Source organism: Lagenorhynchus albirostris, chromosome 8 (genome assembly GCF_949774975.1).
Source record: "Lagenorhynchus albirostris chromosome 8, mLagAlb1.1, whole genome shotgun sequence".
In the NCBI taxonomy this organism is placed as follows: domain Eukaryota; kingdom Metazoa; phylum Chordata; class Mammalia; order Artiodactyla; family Delphinidae; genus Lagenorhynchus; species Lagenorhynchus albirostris.
Window position 1 is genome coordinate 54,208,421 of NC_083102.1, and position 14,271 is coordinate 54,222,691.

The 14,271-nt window shown below is 38.3% G+C and overlaps 1 protein-coding gene across 1 annotated transcript in view; it reads left to right on the forward strand.

Moving 5' to 3' along the window:
* Positions 1-14,271, forward strand: part of CDK14 (cyclin dependent kinase 14) — a 581,983-nt gene that overhangs the window by 190,124 nt on the left and 377,588 nt on the right. The window contains exon 5 of the mRNA XM_060157002.1: positions 11,371-11,450. Coding sequence (XP_060012985.1) covers positions 11,371-11,450 — 80 coding nt within the window. The remainder of the gene's footprint in view (positions 1-11,370; positions 11,451-14,271) is intronic.

Genomic DNA, 14,271 nt, shown 5'->3' on the forward strand with positions numbered 1-14,271 from the left:
ATTTTAGTTGTTTGATACTATCTTATTTCTTCTTTGGCTGGTAATCTCCTCAAGGGCTGTATGCATGTTACTTTTTGCTCTCCCCAGAATGGTTCCTGGAGGTATTCCAGAAGAATACCGACACGTGTACAGCCCCTTGCCCTAAAACTCTGGAAGGTTAATGTATGAACATGGATGAACATGGATGATAAAAGTCTCTCAAATGCAAACAAATATCGGACCAGATAACCACAGTACAGTCCAGCTGAGTGAGGGAAGGAGAGGAAGCATCAGTAACTCAGGAAAAGCTTAGGTTGAAGTTTACACACAAAAGATGCTATTGGGATAGAAACCAGTACAAATTACCTTCTGTTTTGCTTACATCATTGCTACCAAGGAGAGTTTGCTTTAAGCACTGAAGTGCAAAGCAAACATAGGAGTGAATTAAATTATCAAATGTCTTAGGAAGTCTGACAGTACTGTGTTTTTCTAAGGAGTTCTGATTTAAGACCTGAGATGACTGTTTCACAGACTTTTAAAGAAATTGGGAGTTGAGATTGTCCCATAATTGTTAGTCATCTTTGAGGAACTATGAAAAATTGTAGAGACATTAGCAGCCTTGAGATGTCCAAATGTTCACAGAAGAAGATGGAAATGGTGTGGCTTCCTCCCTGCATGCTCTTCTCATTTCCCCTCCTCCAGTGGAAAATTTTAGGACAGATTATCACTCAGATTATTTCTGAGTAAATCAAAATAGGAAGAAAAATAATGATCTAGGAGTTCATAAAAAAATTATGTCATACCTAAATAACCTTAATTCCTCTTCTGATGAGATTGTTAAGCTAGTGGACTGGAACACTGTAGATGCTGGGTATCTGCTTGTTTTTCAAACACGGGTAAATGTTCTGATTATGTTCTGGTAGGTAAGAGAGCCATCGACAGTTGAGTGATGCGCTGTTTCTGGCGGTGGATTTAAAACAGGTTGGTAAGAGTGGTAGGGTTTCTTAGTACCTCTGTTACATGGTAAAGGGTTGACTCATTTGTTCACCATGGAGCTCTAACTGTGTGCCAGATGCAGCTTTTCCAGCACAGTCCAATGGTAGAGGCAGAAGGTCAGTGCAGTGGTTTGGGACAGAGGGCCATGGAGAGGAAGGGCTGGATTAGAGAGTTTGAAAGTGAAAAGGGAAGGAGGCAGGGGGGAAAAGAGAGAGAAAGAGAAGACAGTCAATGAAGCCACGTCCCCCAAAGGTGGATGGTGTATGTGTCAAGAGTGTGGTGTCCAAGAGCACTGCCCTGGACCTCATCCTGTTCAGTGTTTCTGTGCTACCTCAGAGAAGGACACACAGAAGGATAGTTAGCCAGTGCTTGTCAAAAACAAGATTAGAATTTAGACAGGAGAGGTTGGAGCAGTTGGTTGCTGCTGACAAGTTGGAATCTTATTAGGAATAAATCAAACTCCTGAAATTATGTTTAAAAAGTGAATTATTAGGCCTAGGGCAAGTTAGAGATGGTGTGATTGCGGGGCCCATGAAGAAAACTCAGGGGTTGTAATTGTTGGCAAGATCCATGAGTTAATAGTGTTTTGTGCTGATCACAGGCGAATACATGCTGAGGCCAAATGAGTACCAGTCGAGTTTCTGGAATGGGGCAGGGTAGTCTCCCAGTCCACTCAGCACTTATCAGACCACATCTGGTAGTGTGTACACCTTGGCAAGCACATTTCACAAGGGGTTAACCAGCCCCGACTTACCAAAGGCTTGCAACTAGGACTGTGAGGGCGCTCAAAATAGTTGAAAAAATTTGAACGTTTACCGAGAAAAAGGAGACTTCAGTGTTGGAGAGACCAGACAAAGGAAGAAAGACAACGAGCACGTGATGTCGGAACCTGAAGGCTTATTTAACACAGTGGTTCTCAACCCTGGTTACACTTTACAGTCACCCAGGATGTTTTTAAAAAATACGGGTGCTAGGACCCCACACTGCACCAACTAAATCGGGGTGGAGCCAGGCATGGGTATGTTTTAAAGCTTTCCAGTTGATTTAAAGATGTAGTCGGGTGAGAACCTGTACCTTGGTTTCTGTGCAGCCACAGAGGCAGGTGCCAGCTCCAGGCCTTGCCTGATGCCCGCAGAGGGCAGCCAAAACAGCAGTCCCTGCTCTACCTGCTTCCAGAGGCTGTCAGGATGGAATCTCCTCTGCCTCACACCACTGTTTACCACAGGCATGGTATAAAACGCCCTGGTGGTTTATTATCTTTCAGACCTCACCCCCCGTGTTTCGCACTGTATCTCCTACTCTGTCCCGTCCGCATGTCCTTCAGGCTCTTTTTATGTTGCCTAGATCTAGATCTAGAATACTGTTTTCTGATTTACAAGTGCTTACGTGTGTTCGACTTTCTTCTGAGTGTTTACTTCTGCTTTAACAGAAAATTGGCTGTCTCTTGAAGTTATTGCTTCCCTTGAAGTCCTCCAAATGGCTCACAAGTTTTTATGTCTAGCCTAAACTTCTATGTCTAGACTAAGATCCTCCCAAATAGGACTCTTGATTCTCTGTCTAAATCTCTTCTTCTTTAGTTTCCCTTGAGTCAGTACACGTGCCTCCATCCACACAGAAACTAAAGTCAGGACGTTTGGAGTCATCCTTTACCACTTGCCCTATGCCCAATTCAGTTTATCCTAACAGTCTCTTGATTCTGTCTTCAGAATATTGTTTTCCTTTTCCCCATTGCTCTTACCAATACCCTGGTACTTTGTGACCACCATCTTTCCCCTGGACCACTGTAGTAGCTGCCTGACCGCCCTCCCTGCTCCCGCTATTGTGCTCCTTCAGGCTGTTCTCTACACGATAGTGAGGGAGCTGCAGACACACAATTTAATCATATTATCCCCTTTCTTAAGATTTCCCGGTGATTTTTTTTTAAATCAGTCCTTTCTGTGGCCCTTAAGGGCCTGCATGATCTGGCTCTCCTGTCCCTCTCTGCACGTCCCCCTCTCCTACCCCCTGCCGGCCAACAAGCTCCAGCCACTCTTTCTTTCTTATAAGCTTTGTTTATTAACACATTGTGTTCTCTGCCCCTGGGCTTTTGTACAGGTTGTTCCATCTGCCTGGAATGTTCTTTGCTTACTCTTCTATATTTCTTGTTTCAGCTTAAATGTCACATTTTCAGAGAATCCTTCCCTGTCTAATCTAAAATAGGTTCTTCTTTTTTTTTTTTTAATTGAAGTATAGTTGACTTACAATGTTTCGGGTGTACAGCAAAGAGATTCAGTTGTACACACGTATATATATTCTTTTTCAGATTCTTTTCCATTATAGGTTATTATAAGATATTGAATATAGTTCCCTGTGTTATACAGTAGGTCCTTGTTGGTTATCTATTTTATACATAGTAGTGTGTATATGTTAATGCCAAACTCCTAATTTATCCCTGTCCACCCCCTCTTCCCCTTTGGTAACCATAAGTTTGTTTTCTGTGTCTGTGAGTCTATTTCTGTTTTGTAAATAAGTTCATTAGTATCATTAAAATAGGTTCTTTATCTTTTTTATGGCATGCTGTGATTTTCCTTCATTGCATTTATCCCAACTTGTATTGGGTATGTTTTTTAATTTTTAAAGAACTTCTTATGGAGTTTTGATAAACCCCCATCAGTTTCCAACACTGACAACCTGTGTCTAATCTTGTTTCATCTGTATTCATTCCTTCCAATTATTTTGAAACAAACCCCAAACATCATATTATTTCATTTTATAATTTTTTCTTTAACAGATAAGGCCTCTATTTTAAAACACCGAACCATAATGCCATTATCACATGTAAAAAATTTAACGATTTCTTTATCATCAAATATATAGTCAGTGTTAAAATAAACTTTGTTGGAATCAAGATAAAATCGGGTCCATACATTGCAATTAATTGCCATTAGTTCATCTCTCTCTTTTAATCTATGGGTTCTCCCCTCCTTTTTTTCTTGAAATTCATTTGTTGAAGAAACAGGTTCATTTCCCTATGGTTTCCTGTAGTCCGGAGTTTTCTGATTATATCCCAATGGTGTTATTTAACTTGTTCCCTTATCTCCTTGAAATAAGTAGTTAGATTTGGATGTGGTCAGATTCCAGTTGGATTGATTCCATTGAGGGGGATGAATACTTCCATCAGGGGGCACATAATATCTGGTAGCTTTTTTTTGTGACTTTAGCAACCATTAATGGTGATATTCAAATTCTGTCATTCCCTCTTCATTTGTTACATGCAGTGCATCTATGCAGAGAAACTTCACTTATGAACTATCTGTTTACACTGAGGTACAGTGTATGCGAAAGTATATGAAAAGGGAAGGTAAATGCTTGACATATTCTCTTTAACAGTTTTTAAACTAATGAGATGGTTCCGTAGTACTCTCCAAATGTGACTCATGAGTTTCTTTTAAAGTCTCATTATAAACTTATTGATTTAAACATTTAATTCCTTTCAATCACAGGTATTAGTTTAGTGATGCTTAAATTGTCCCCTGTTTGAAGAGCGAGCACCTCCTGTCTCCCTTTGGTGTATGTCAGCCGTCTTTGTAGTTACATGTTTTACGTCTGTCTCCTCGGTGAGACTTAAGTGCAGGGACCATGTCTGGGTTGTTTATTCTTTATCCCAAGCACAAAATCACAGTCTCTCAATTAGTATTTGTTGACTAGGAGGCAGGATATTAAAACTTAATTAAGGGCAGGACTGTCTTGTGGAAGAGCATTTAGTTTAGTCTTGGTGTACTCAGACCTGGAATCAGAGAGTAGAAGTTACAGGAAGCAAATTTTGGCTCAGCATAAAAAAGGACTAAGTAATTTGGGTATTTTAGAGGGGTTGAGTTCCACCAAAGTCTTGAGGAGCTACTTTGCTCCAGGGAGTGGGAGGACAAAGACAATCCAGCCAGTTAGGATTTTTTTGTCTGTTTAGGAGCTTGAATGATCACTGAGGTTACTTCTACTTTTTAAGGTAATACGACTCTCAAATCCTTTATTGACAGATTTTATTTTTGGAAAGGTACAAGTTTTAAATTATTGAAATGTAATTATTTTATTTTCTCCCATGAACAATATATATTCCTCTAATTTTATGTTTCAAAGTATTATGAGGTTTTACATTTAATAAAACATCATTATCAATATTTTGTCAAATGTACAAACTCATAATAATTGTTGGTTGAGCACACCCTGTTTCTCAGTACATTAAATCATTAGACTTTTTGCATTATTAATCACATCCTAATAAGTAGCCATTATGCTATTCTCTTATAAATCTTTGGATTTTTTTTTAAAGAAATTAATTTAACAGAAATGGCATTAGTCTTTTTCCTCTTCTCTCTGCATTATATTGATAAAGATTAGGGTGAGGGCTTCCCTGGTGGCGTAGTGGTTGAGAGTCCGCCTGCCAATGCAGGGGACGCAGGTTCGTGCCCTGGTCCGGGAAGATCCCACATGCCGCCAAGTGGCAGGGCCCGTGAGCCATGGCCGCTGAGCCTGCGCGTCCGGAGCCTGTGCTCCACAACAGGAGAGGCCACAACAGTGAGAGACCCGCGTACCGCAAAAAAAAAAAAAAATTAGGGTGAGGTGTGATTACTGACAAATTACCTTGAAATTCTAAATTTACTTTTCCAGAATAAAGTATTGTAGATAACACTTTTAGAATATTTCAGAATATCAGAGGTTAAATAGTATTGAGATGATTTCTCATTTATACCTGAATATAAATTGAATTTAGGTGGAAATAGCAAGGCCATGAATATTTAGTTGTTTTTAATTTTTGAAGTGTGTATGTGAGACAGTATAGTCAGCGTTCCAACAGTGTCCTAAGAGGGAATTAATAAAAGAAGCACTAATGGTAAAACCTTTAAAATGTTTTTAATGACTTTGCCAAAAATTCATAAGTTCAGCTCAAAATATTGTCCTTGACGTACTCCGCCTTGCCATTGTCACTCCCTCAGTAGTAACTACATTTCCTTGTATTGCTTCTAAACCAATACAGTAAGGAAACAAAACCATTGTATCTCCCTGCACTCAGTATTGTTTTCCATAGCAGTTTCTCTTGAGAAAATCATAATGGAAGAGAGAGGCAGAATATATTAAATTTACCAGAGTATATTAAATTTCTTTTAGGTGTATTGCCTTAATTTCCTTTATGTCCTCTACACATAATTTCTTCTAGGTGTAAGCACATGAACACTATTTTCAAAGATGACCTAGATAATATTTGTTATTTTGTTTTATTGTACTAAGTTATCTTATGAATTTGAGGTAACTAATGTGATAGAAAACCTTTAGGCTTTCCTTTGAGGACTGTCTGTAAGGAAATTCTCTTTGTGCATCGTCTTTTGAGCCGGACAAGTTTACCCTAAGTGGCGAGTTTTCCTTTATAGGGTTCACAAAATGTTAAAGTAACAAATGCATGAAAAAATGAGTAGGCTGTGCTCCTTATTCACAACTTCTCGATCGTGCGTAATCCACACAAGATCATTTTATTATTTACAAACTTAGGGCACATAGATTTGTGGACAGAATTTCTGAAGTTGGCAGAGATTTGGATCTGTGGCTAGGACCGGTTTGAAAGCTGGATCCACTCTAGTGTGGCTTTGCCAGGACAGCCAGCCTCTCCATGTCTGTGCGTGGATAGCTCTGTGCTCGGACGTTCCCCTGGCTTTTCCTCCTGATGCAGTTGACAGCTGTTCCTGTGTGACATGCGGACTAAAGCAGTGTCACTTGTCCTTGGGCCTGAAGTGAGCTTCACAGTGAGGACACGCTGGGAAAGGCAGTGGTTGGAAGAATTAGAAAATAGTAAAGAATCTCTGAAATTAAAACAGCTCCCTAGATAGCTTAGAATAACTAGACACAAACCTGGCAATATCTCCAATAGAAAGTTCTGTGGTGATATTAACACAATTGAAAGCATTTTTTTTGCTATATTATTTACCTGAATTAATGTTTCCATTGCCAATCAAGCCTTGATTACCTTCTATTTATTAGCCTTTGATTTAATTAATAAAACTGTTAAAGAGAAATCTTCAGTGTTTTCCTGTAAACAGCTCTAATTTATTGATTCAATTTGAATTTTGTAATTATTCTAAAGAACTTCAGTGTTTGAAGTATGTGTTTTGAATACTTAATAAAATAGTTTAAACCATACAAGGTAATTATTAGATACCATGTTTATTTTTTCATAGAATAATAGGTATCTTCTTTTGATATCTCTAAAAAAATGACATTTTGTTAGAGTTCGTCACTTAGAATTTGAAGTGTTTCAGTCGGTACTAAAGTTAAAAAAATATGCCCCAAAGGTAGACTATTAGAAAATGTGTAATGTTATTTTTTCAAAAGGTACCTTTTCCAAAAGTGGAGCCAGTGACTTATGTTTTTTCTAGACTTTATAACTGAGGGATTCAGTAGTTGGTGAGTGTCTAGACATGTAGAGAAAAACTAATTAAGAAAAGAGAGTCACAATGACTCTTAGGTTAGAGGCTATTTGATAATCAATATGGTTCTTAATGGGAAACCAATGAAGCAGTTGGAGAAGAGGGAAATACTGGTTACTAGTCTGGGCTCAGATTATTAAAGATAGTGAGGGTTCTGAAACATGTCTGTTGGGTGAAAAAGGTTAATTAACAAAGCATTCTATAAATTCTAAAATCTTAAGGAAATGAAAACTTTCTATATCTTCATGCATCATCAAAAACAAAGAGACTGAACCTTTAATTTGAAAAAAGAAAACAAATAAACATGAAAGAAGATATTGAAATCTTTTTATAAATTTTATATTTTTGAAATTATTGAAAATAATTTTATACTTTATTCTTGAGATACTTATAGGTATGAGGAAAGAAATATCAGTATATTAACATTATTAATATTCAGTCAATAAAGTATTTTGAGGGCTTCCCTGGTGGCGCAGTGGTTGAGAGTCTGCTTGCCGATGCAGGGTACACGGGTTCGTGCCCCGGTCCGGGAAGATCCCACATACCACGGAGCGGCTAGGCCCGTGAGCCATGGCCACTGAGCCTGTGCGTCCGGAGCCTGTGCTCCGCCAACGGTAGAGGCCACAACAGTGAGAGGCCCACGTACCGCAAAAAAAAAAAAAAAAAGTATTTTGAGAGTCTACTCTGTGCCAGACAGTTTTAGGCATTGGGCATGTAACAGTTAACAAAACAGAAAAAGAGTTCCTTTTCTGTATTCTCCTGGAGCTAATAATCTAGTATAAATTTTAAGGAATTTTTTAGTTTCATATGATGTAATACATAAAATCTAAATGCCTTTAACTGCTGTGATTATCGTAACTATAAGAAATTGATAGTTGGAGGTTTTAACTCACGGAGAGTTGTGCTTCAGAATCAGGATCCCATTAACTTGGATCTTATTCTTTTATGCAGTTTATCATAGTAAATATGTTCAAAATTTTTTTCGCCACAAAAATAATGCACACTAGCCTACGAGATTGCTTAAAGGTGTTCCTTCTCTAGTTGCATTTAAAGCATGAGTGCTGGTTCAATTAAAGGCTCTTCTCCTTTCAGTGTATTACAGGGGACTCATAGTTTCATGGTCTCAGAGTGTGTTTTAAGCAGATAGCCTTCCAAAATCACAAATTCCTGTATTCTAGAATTCAGTTCATGGTATATGCAAGCCAGTGATCTCAAGGGAAAGGGAAAAGCTTTGTGGGAAGAAGTTTGTATGTGTTTTTTATGGGTGAGGGGAGAATATCGATAAATGAAGGCAAAATTCCAAGCAGTTCCTGGAATCAGTTCCTGCCTCCTCAGGGAGCCAGTGACGAGCTCAGCTGGGCTGAGAAAATCTGTGCAGATGTGAGTACTGACTGCATCCCAGCCCCAAGCCCTGCCAGAGGCCTCCCTTAGTCATAAAGGGCAAAATGGCCAGCACAAGTCACACTCACCAGTTGAACCCCATGTGAATATTAATTTTTTGCTTGCACCTGGGTACCTAGAGCATAATCAGGATTAGAAGAAAATCAAGGTGATGTACTCATGAGAGGAGAGTTGCAGAGCAGAAAAGCGGCAGGCCTGTCCTCCCAGCTGAGAGACACAGGGGAAAATAAACATGACTCCTAGCCTTGAGGAGACGGCACATTGTGGAGCGTTATAACTGGATGTCCTTTGACTACTGTAACCAATAATATATTTCAACAATCCGTTTGATGAGGGATGCCACTAGGATGGTTGGGCTGTGATGATTCCCTTGACCTTTGTGCCTGTGGCAGTTGCTTTTTTGTTTGTTTGTTTTTTATCGAAAACAGACCAATTGGTTGCAGTTCTTTACAAAGAGACATTCAAATTCTTTATTTCAGACTCAGGCACTGGATTCTCTGGGCCACACGAGCTCTCCTTTGCTGATTCCATAGCCTCTAAAGATTTTTGGTTGCAATTTAAATTGCAGTAAGAAACCATTTTTCACCTATCAGATTGGCAAAATCAATGGTTGATAACATAGTATATACTGGTAAAGGGGAAACAGGAGCTCCTATCTTCTATAGGTTGTATAAATTGGTACAGCCTGTACGTAGGATAATTTCTCAGTGTCATCAGAGTTAGAATTTAGAGATACACATTTTTTTTTTTTTTGGCTGTCCACACCCTACTTTGTTTTTTTTTTTTTTCCCAACATCTTTATTGGAGTATAATTGCTTTACAATGGTGTGTTAGTTTCTACTTTATAACAAAGTGAATCAGCTATACATATACATATATCCCCATTATCTCTTCCCTCTTGTGTCTCCCTCCCTCCCACCGTCCCTATCCCACCCCTCTAGGTGGTCACAAAGCACTGAACTGATCTCCCTGTGCTATGCGGCTGCTTTCCATTAGCTATCTATTTTATATTTGGTAGTGTATATATGTACATGCTACTCTCTCACTTCGTCCCAGCTTACCCTTCCTCCTCCTCGTGTCCTCAAGTCCATTCTCTAGTAGGTCTGCGACTTTATTCCTGTCCTGCCCCTAGGTTCTTCGTGACCTTTTTTTTTTGTTTTTAGATTCCATATATATGTGTTAGCATACGATATTTGTTTTTCTCTTTCTGACTCACTTCACTCTGTATGACAGACTCTAGGTCCATCCACATTTTACTTTTAGGAATTTGTCTTACAGATGTATTTTTACATGGATGAAATTATGTCCAAGAATATTTATTATATCATTGTTTTATGGCCAAAAATTGGGAACCTGCTAAATGCCTATCAGTAGAGGACTGGCGTTAAATTAAGCATACTACACTCATACAAAGGAACACCCTGTGGTCTTTGAAAAGCAAGAGACAATTTTCTATGAATTTATGAGGAAGTCACCAAAGTATATCGAGTGATAAAAATAATATACACTGTACCCTGTATGCCATATTACCATTTGTGTGTGTGTGTGTGTTAAGTATATATGTTAAGCTAAGTTACCTCTCTGAGGTAAGTGGTGACCTCAGAGGGTGGGAACTGGGTGTGGCGGGGAGATTTACTTTTCATTAAATGCTTTGTGTTTCTTTTACTTATTTTAATTAAGGAAGTATGTTGGTAAGCCTAGTCAAGGTAGAAAGTAGAGCAGTCAACTAGAAGACCAATATAGATAATCATGTCTTTATTTTATTAACAGAATAGATTGGATAAAAAGTTACCTGCCTAGCGTAATCTTACTTTTAATTAGAGCTAATACACATTTGGAATGTGTCTAGAAGAAACATCTGCTTTGGATAGGTCTTGTGTAATTTTGTAATAGTAAAATATTCTTAACTTTTATTTTGATGATATACTGCATTATAAAACATAATCAGACTAATGTAATTTTAGGAGGCTCTAGTAAAAAAAAAATAGTGAAAAAGGGAGGAATGGGTGATGTTGAGAGAGAGACAGACAGAGACAGACAGAGAAAGAAGAGGGAAGAGAGAAGGAAGAAGACTGAGTGTCAGGTTTCCGTCCTTGGGGATTGAATGACTTCAACTTAAGACTGAAGATAAAGACATTTCAGCAAAAGAAACAGAGGCGCTATTGGAGAAACAAAGGGAGAGTGTTATTTTGACGACTTGAGTTTTAATTAATCTGTGAATAATTGATCGAACATGGTGTTTTTGTTAAGCACTAGTTTCATTTTGGAAAGAACACAGAGTGAATCACAGAAAACTTCAGTTAAATCTTGGACTATGCAAGTGCGAATATTTAAAATGTGAATATTTAAAGTGTGACTATTTATGATGATGATACAGGATTCCCAGCCTTACTGAAATTAATCTTGTTGTGGTGGCATAATTGAGTCCTGACATTTTCAGTGCAAAAATGCATAACATATAAATTGTAAGGAAGACAATTAGAACCATAACGGGAACATATTTTCACGGATTTGCTTCTCATCTTTTGTTTTGTTTCTCCAGGGTAAATGGGAAGTTGGTAGCCCTGAAGGTGATCAGGCTGCAAGAAGAAGAAGGTACACCTTTCACAGCTATCAGGGAAGGTAGGCATTTTCGCTTGTTATCTTTGCTTTTGTGTTTGCATGATGCCCATAGCTGTTTAACTATTATGCACCTCTGAATATGCTGCATTTCTAAATTACATAGTTATATTTCTAATTGGAATGTGTAAACTGAAATTTAAAAATCAGTACCTCTTACGATCATAGCAATTCATGTTAAATAAAATAAAACTATCCTGCTGTATACTGAGGTGTGGAGAAAAAAACTGCTGTGCATTGATGGTGAGACTGTCACTAACTGAGGAATCTTACATGTCTGATTTTGTTTGCAGAGCTCCACGCACATATTAATCTAGAGTTACTCTATATTCATGACTTTTAAGGAAAGTTCTTAAAAATGAGGGGATTATGCTACCTTATTAGTCTTTTGTATTTCTTCTTTCTTGATTTTTGTTCCTGTTCTTTAATATATTTTCTATTGGTTTTTCTTACTGATTTATAGATGCTCTTTATATATCAGCATCGTGTATGTTGTAATATTTTCTTCCATTCTGTCATTTTTCTAAAAAGTCTTTTTAACGGTTATTTGATACATATGAATTTTAAATATTTATGAGATGAAATTGCTCTGTCTGTTGCTTTATTACTTCCTGCATAGTTTCTCTACTTCAAGAGAATGAAATACCTTCTTTTATTAGTGGGATCTTTTCAGTTCACTTTCAGAAATTTTAGTATTAATAACTTCACCTCTACTACATTTTTAAAAGTACAAATCTTGAAATAAGACTTCAGTTTATTTTTGCATTGAAGGAACCACAGTTACTTTTCTGCTGCTCCAGAGCAAGATAAATAACAGAGATTTACTTCAATAGTATTGTTAAGATATTGATGAACTAAATGTAGTCTGTCACTGGTCTGATTTGTTTCCCTGACCAGGGATTGAATCTGGACCACAGCAGTGGAAGCCTGGTATTCTAACCACTAGGCCACCAGGGAACTCCCAAGAAGTCTACTTTCTGTTTCACTTTCTCACCTTTCATTCTCCTTTTCATACCACTTCAGTTTAGTTTCTATCATTCCTGTTTAGCTAACATCAGATTTTCCAAGTGGGTAGCTTTTCTCTCTCTCTTGTGTTGTCTCCTTCTCTAAATATTATGGAGTTTTAGGACAGGGAAGGGGCCTTCTTTTCTCTAATCAGCACTCTTTCCCATGTGATTTTATTCATGAATTAAATAGCAGCTATAACATGATGACCTACACATGCCTCTCTTTAGCTAAGACCCTGTCTTTGTTTCCATTCTCACACATCCTTCTGCCTACCTGGCATTTCCTCTTGAATCCAGTAATATATAAAAATGATAATATATCACTCTCAAGTGAGGTTTATTCCAGGAATAAAATATTTGTATTTGGTCTGATGGGATTGGAAACCACTGGCTGAGATGGAGCAATGGGTTCCCATTGAGCTGTGAATTTGATTATGGTAGACCCTCAATGTTAAAGAGTAGGAGAGGGGCAAAGAGTTGCTGGGCCAAGAGAGAAGCAGAAGGAAAATGATACTGGGCAGCAGGCATGCTCCTTAGCATGTGGGGTGTGCACTAGAATTAACCAGCCTAACCTTGTTAATGGTGCCTTCCCAGATTCAAGGTTAAGAGGAAGTTCCTAATGATATTAGAGGATCCGGCTTTGACAGTTGGGTCCATCAGTGGGAAGCTCAAGGGAAGAAGCAAGTAGGGTTATATTAAAGTTTTTGATGATCTGTCTGTTCATACTGGCTGGGTATGAGGCAAGGCCCTTGGGCACATGGTAAACCTTGAGATAAGCTTGCAGGGCTCTGTAGGTGGGACCTGGTTCTGTGGGTTAGAGAGCCTCTGAAGAGTTTTGAGCTGAGTGTATTAGGAGGATAAATCTGATATTAGGATGTGATATAGATTAGATAAGGAGGAAGCCAGAAGCTGAAAAATCAGTCATTCAGAGCAGTGCAGATTTGAAATCATGAGGATTTATTAGAAAGCAGTGAGAAAAAATGATGTTGCTGAGAAAGAAATGCCAAACCTAGGTGAATTATTAGTTATAGGCAATTTGAGAGGGAAATATCAATGGTTTTGAGTTTGAATGAGTAAAAACAGTGGTGCCAGAGAGAGAAATAGTTTTTGATTGCATGGAGAATTGCTTTTAATACTTTGCAGTTTGAAAGGGCAATTATCCAATTTAACCTTCACATTAGCCTTTTGAAGGTTCTTTTTTCGGGGGTGTAGAATTTATATTGTTTGTGAATTCGTATTACTAATATGGAATTGAGGCTCAGAGAGGTTAGATGACTTGTCCAAGGACTTGAATCTTGGACCTAGACTTTCTTAGATTATGAAACAGTGTCCATACTAACTTTGTGGAGTAGTTGATTGGGGTTTTACACATTGGGGCTTGAGTTCACGAGACATCTATACAAAAATGTCTTTTTGTGATGTGGAAGTGTAGCTCACAAGAGGCCAGCATGAACAGTATATATTAACATGGTCTTTAACAAGTTGAGCAAGTGGTAAGATTTTTATGGGAGAGAACTTTGAGTGAAAACAGAGAGCTAAATTGCAAGACAGTGTAGTGAGTTAGAAAGCCTCATATTAGAGTCTGGAAAGCTGGGTTTTGATCCTGACAGTTTTTCATCACCATGCTAGTTTGCTAGGGCTGCCATAACACAGTACCACAGACTGAGTGGCTCAAACAGCATCTCATGGTTCCGGAGGCTAGAAGTCTGAGGTCAAGGTGTCAGGGCCCACCTTCTGATGGCCATGAAGAAAGGATTTGTTTCAAGCCTTTCTTGGTGAATAGATGGCTGTTTTTTCCCTGTGTCTTCACATCATCT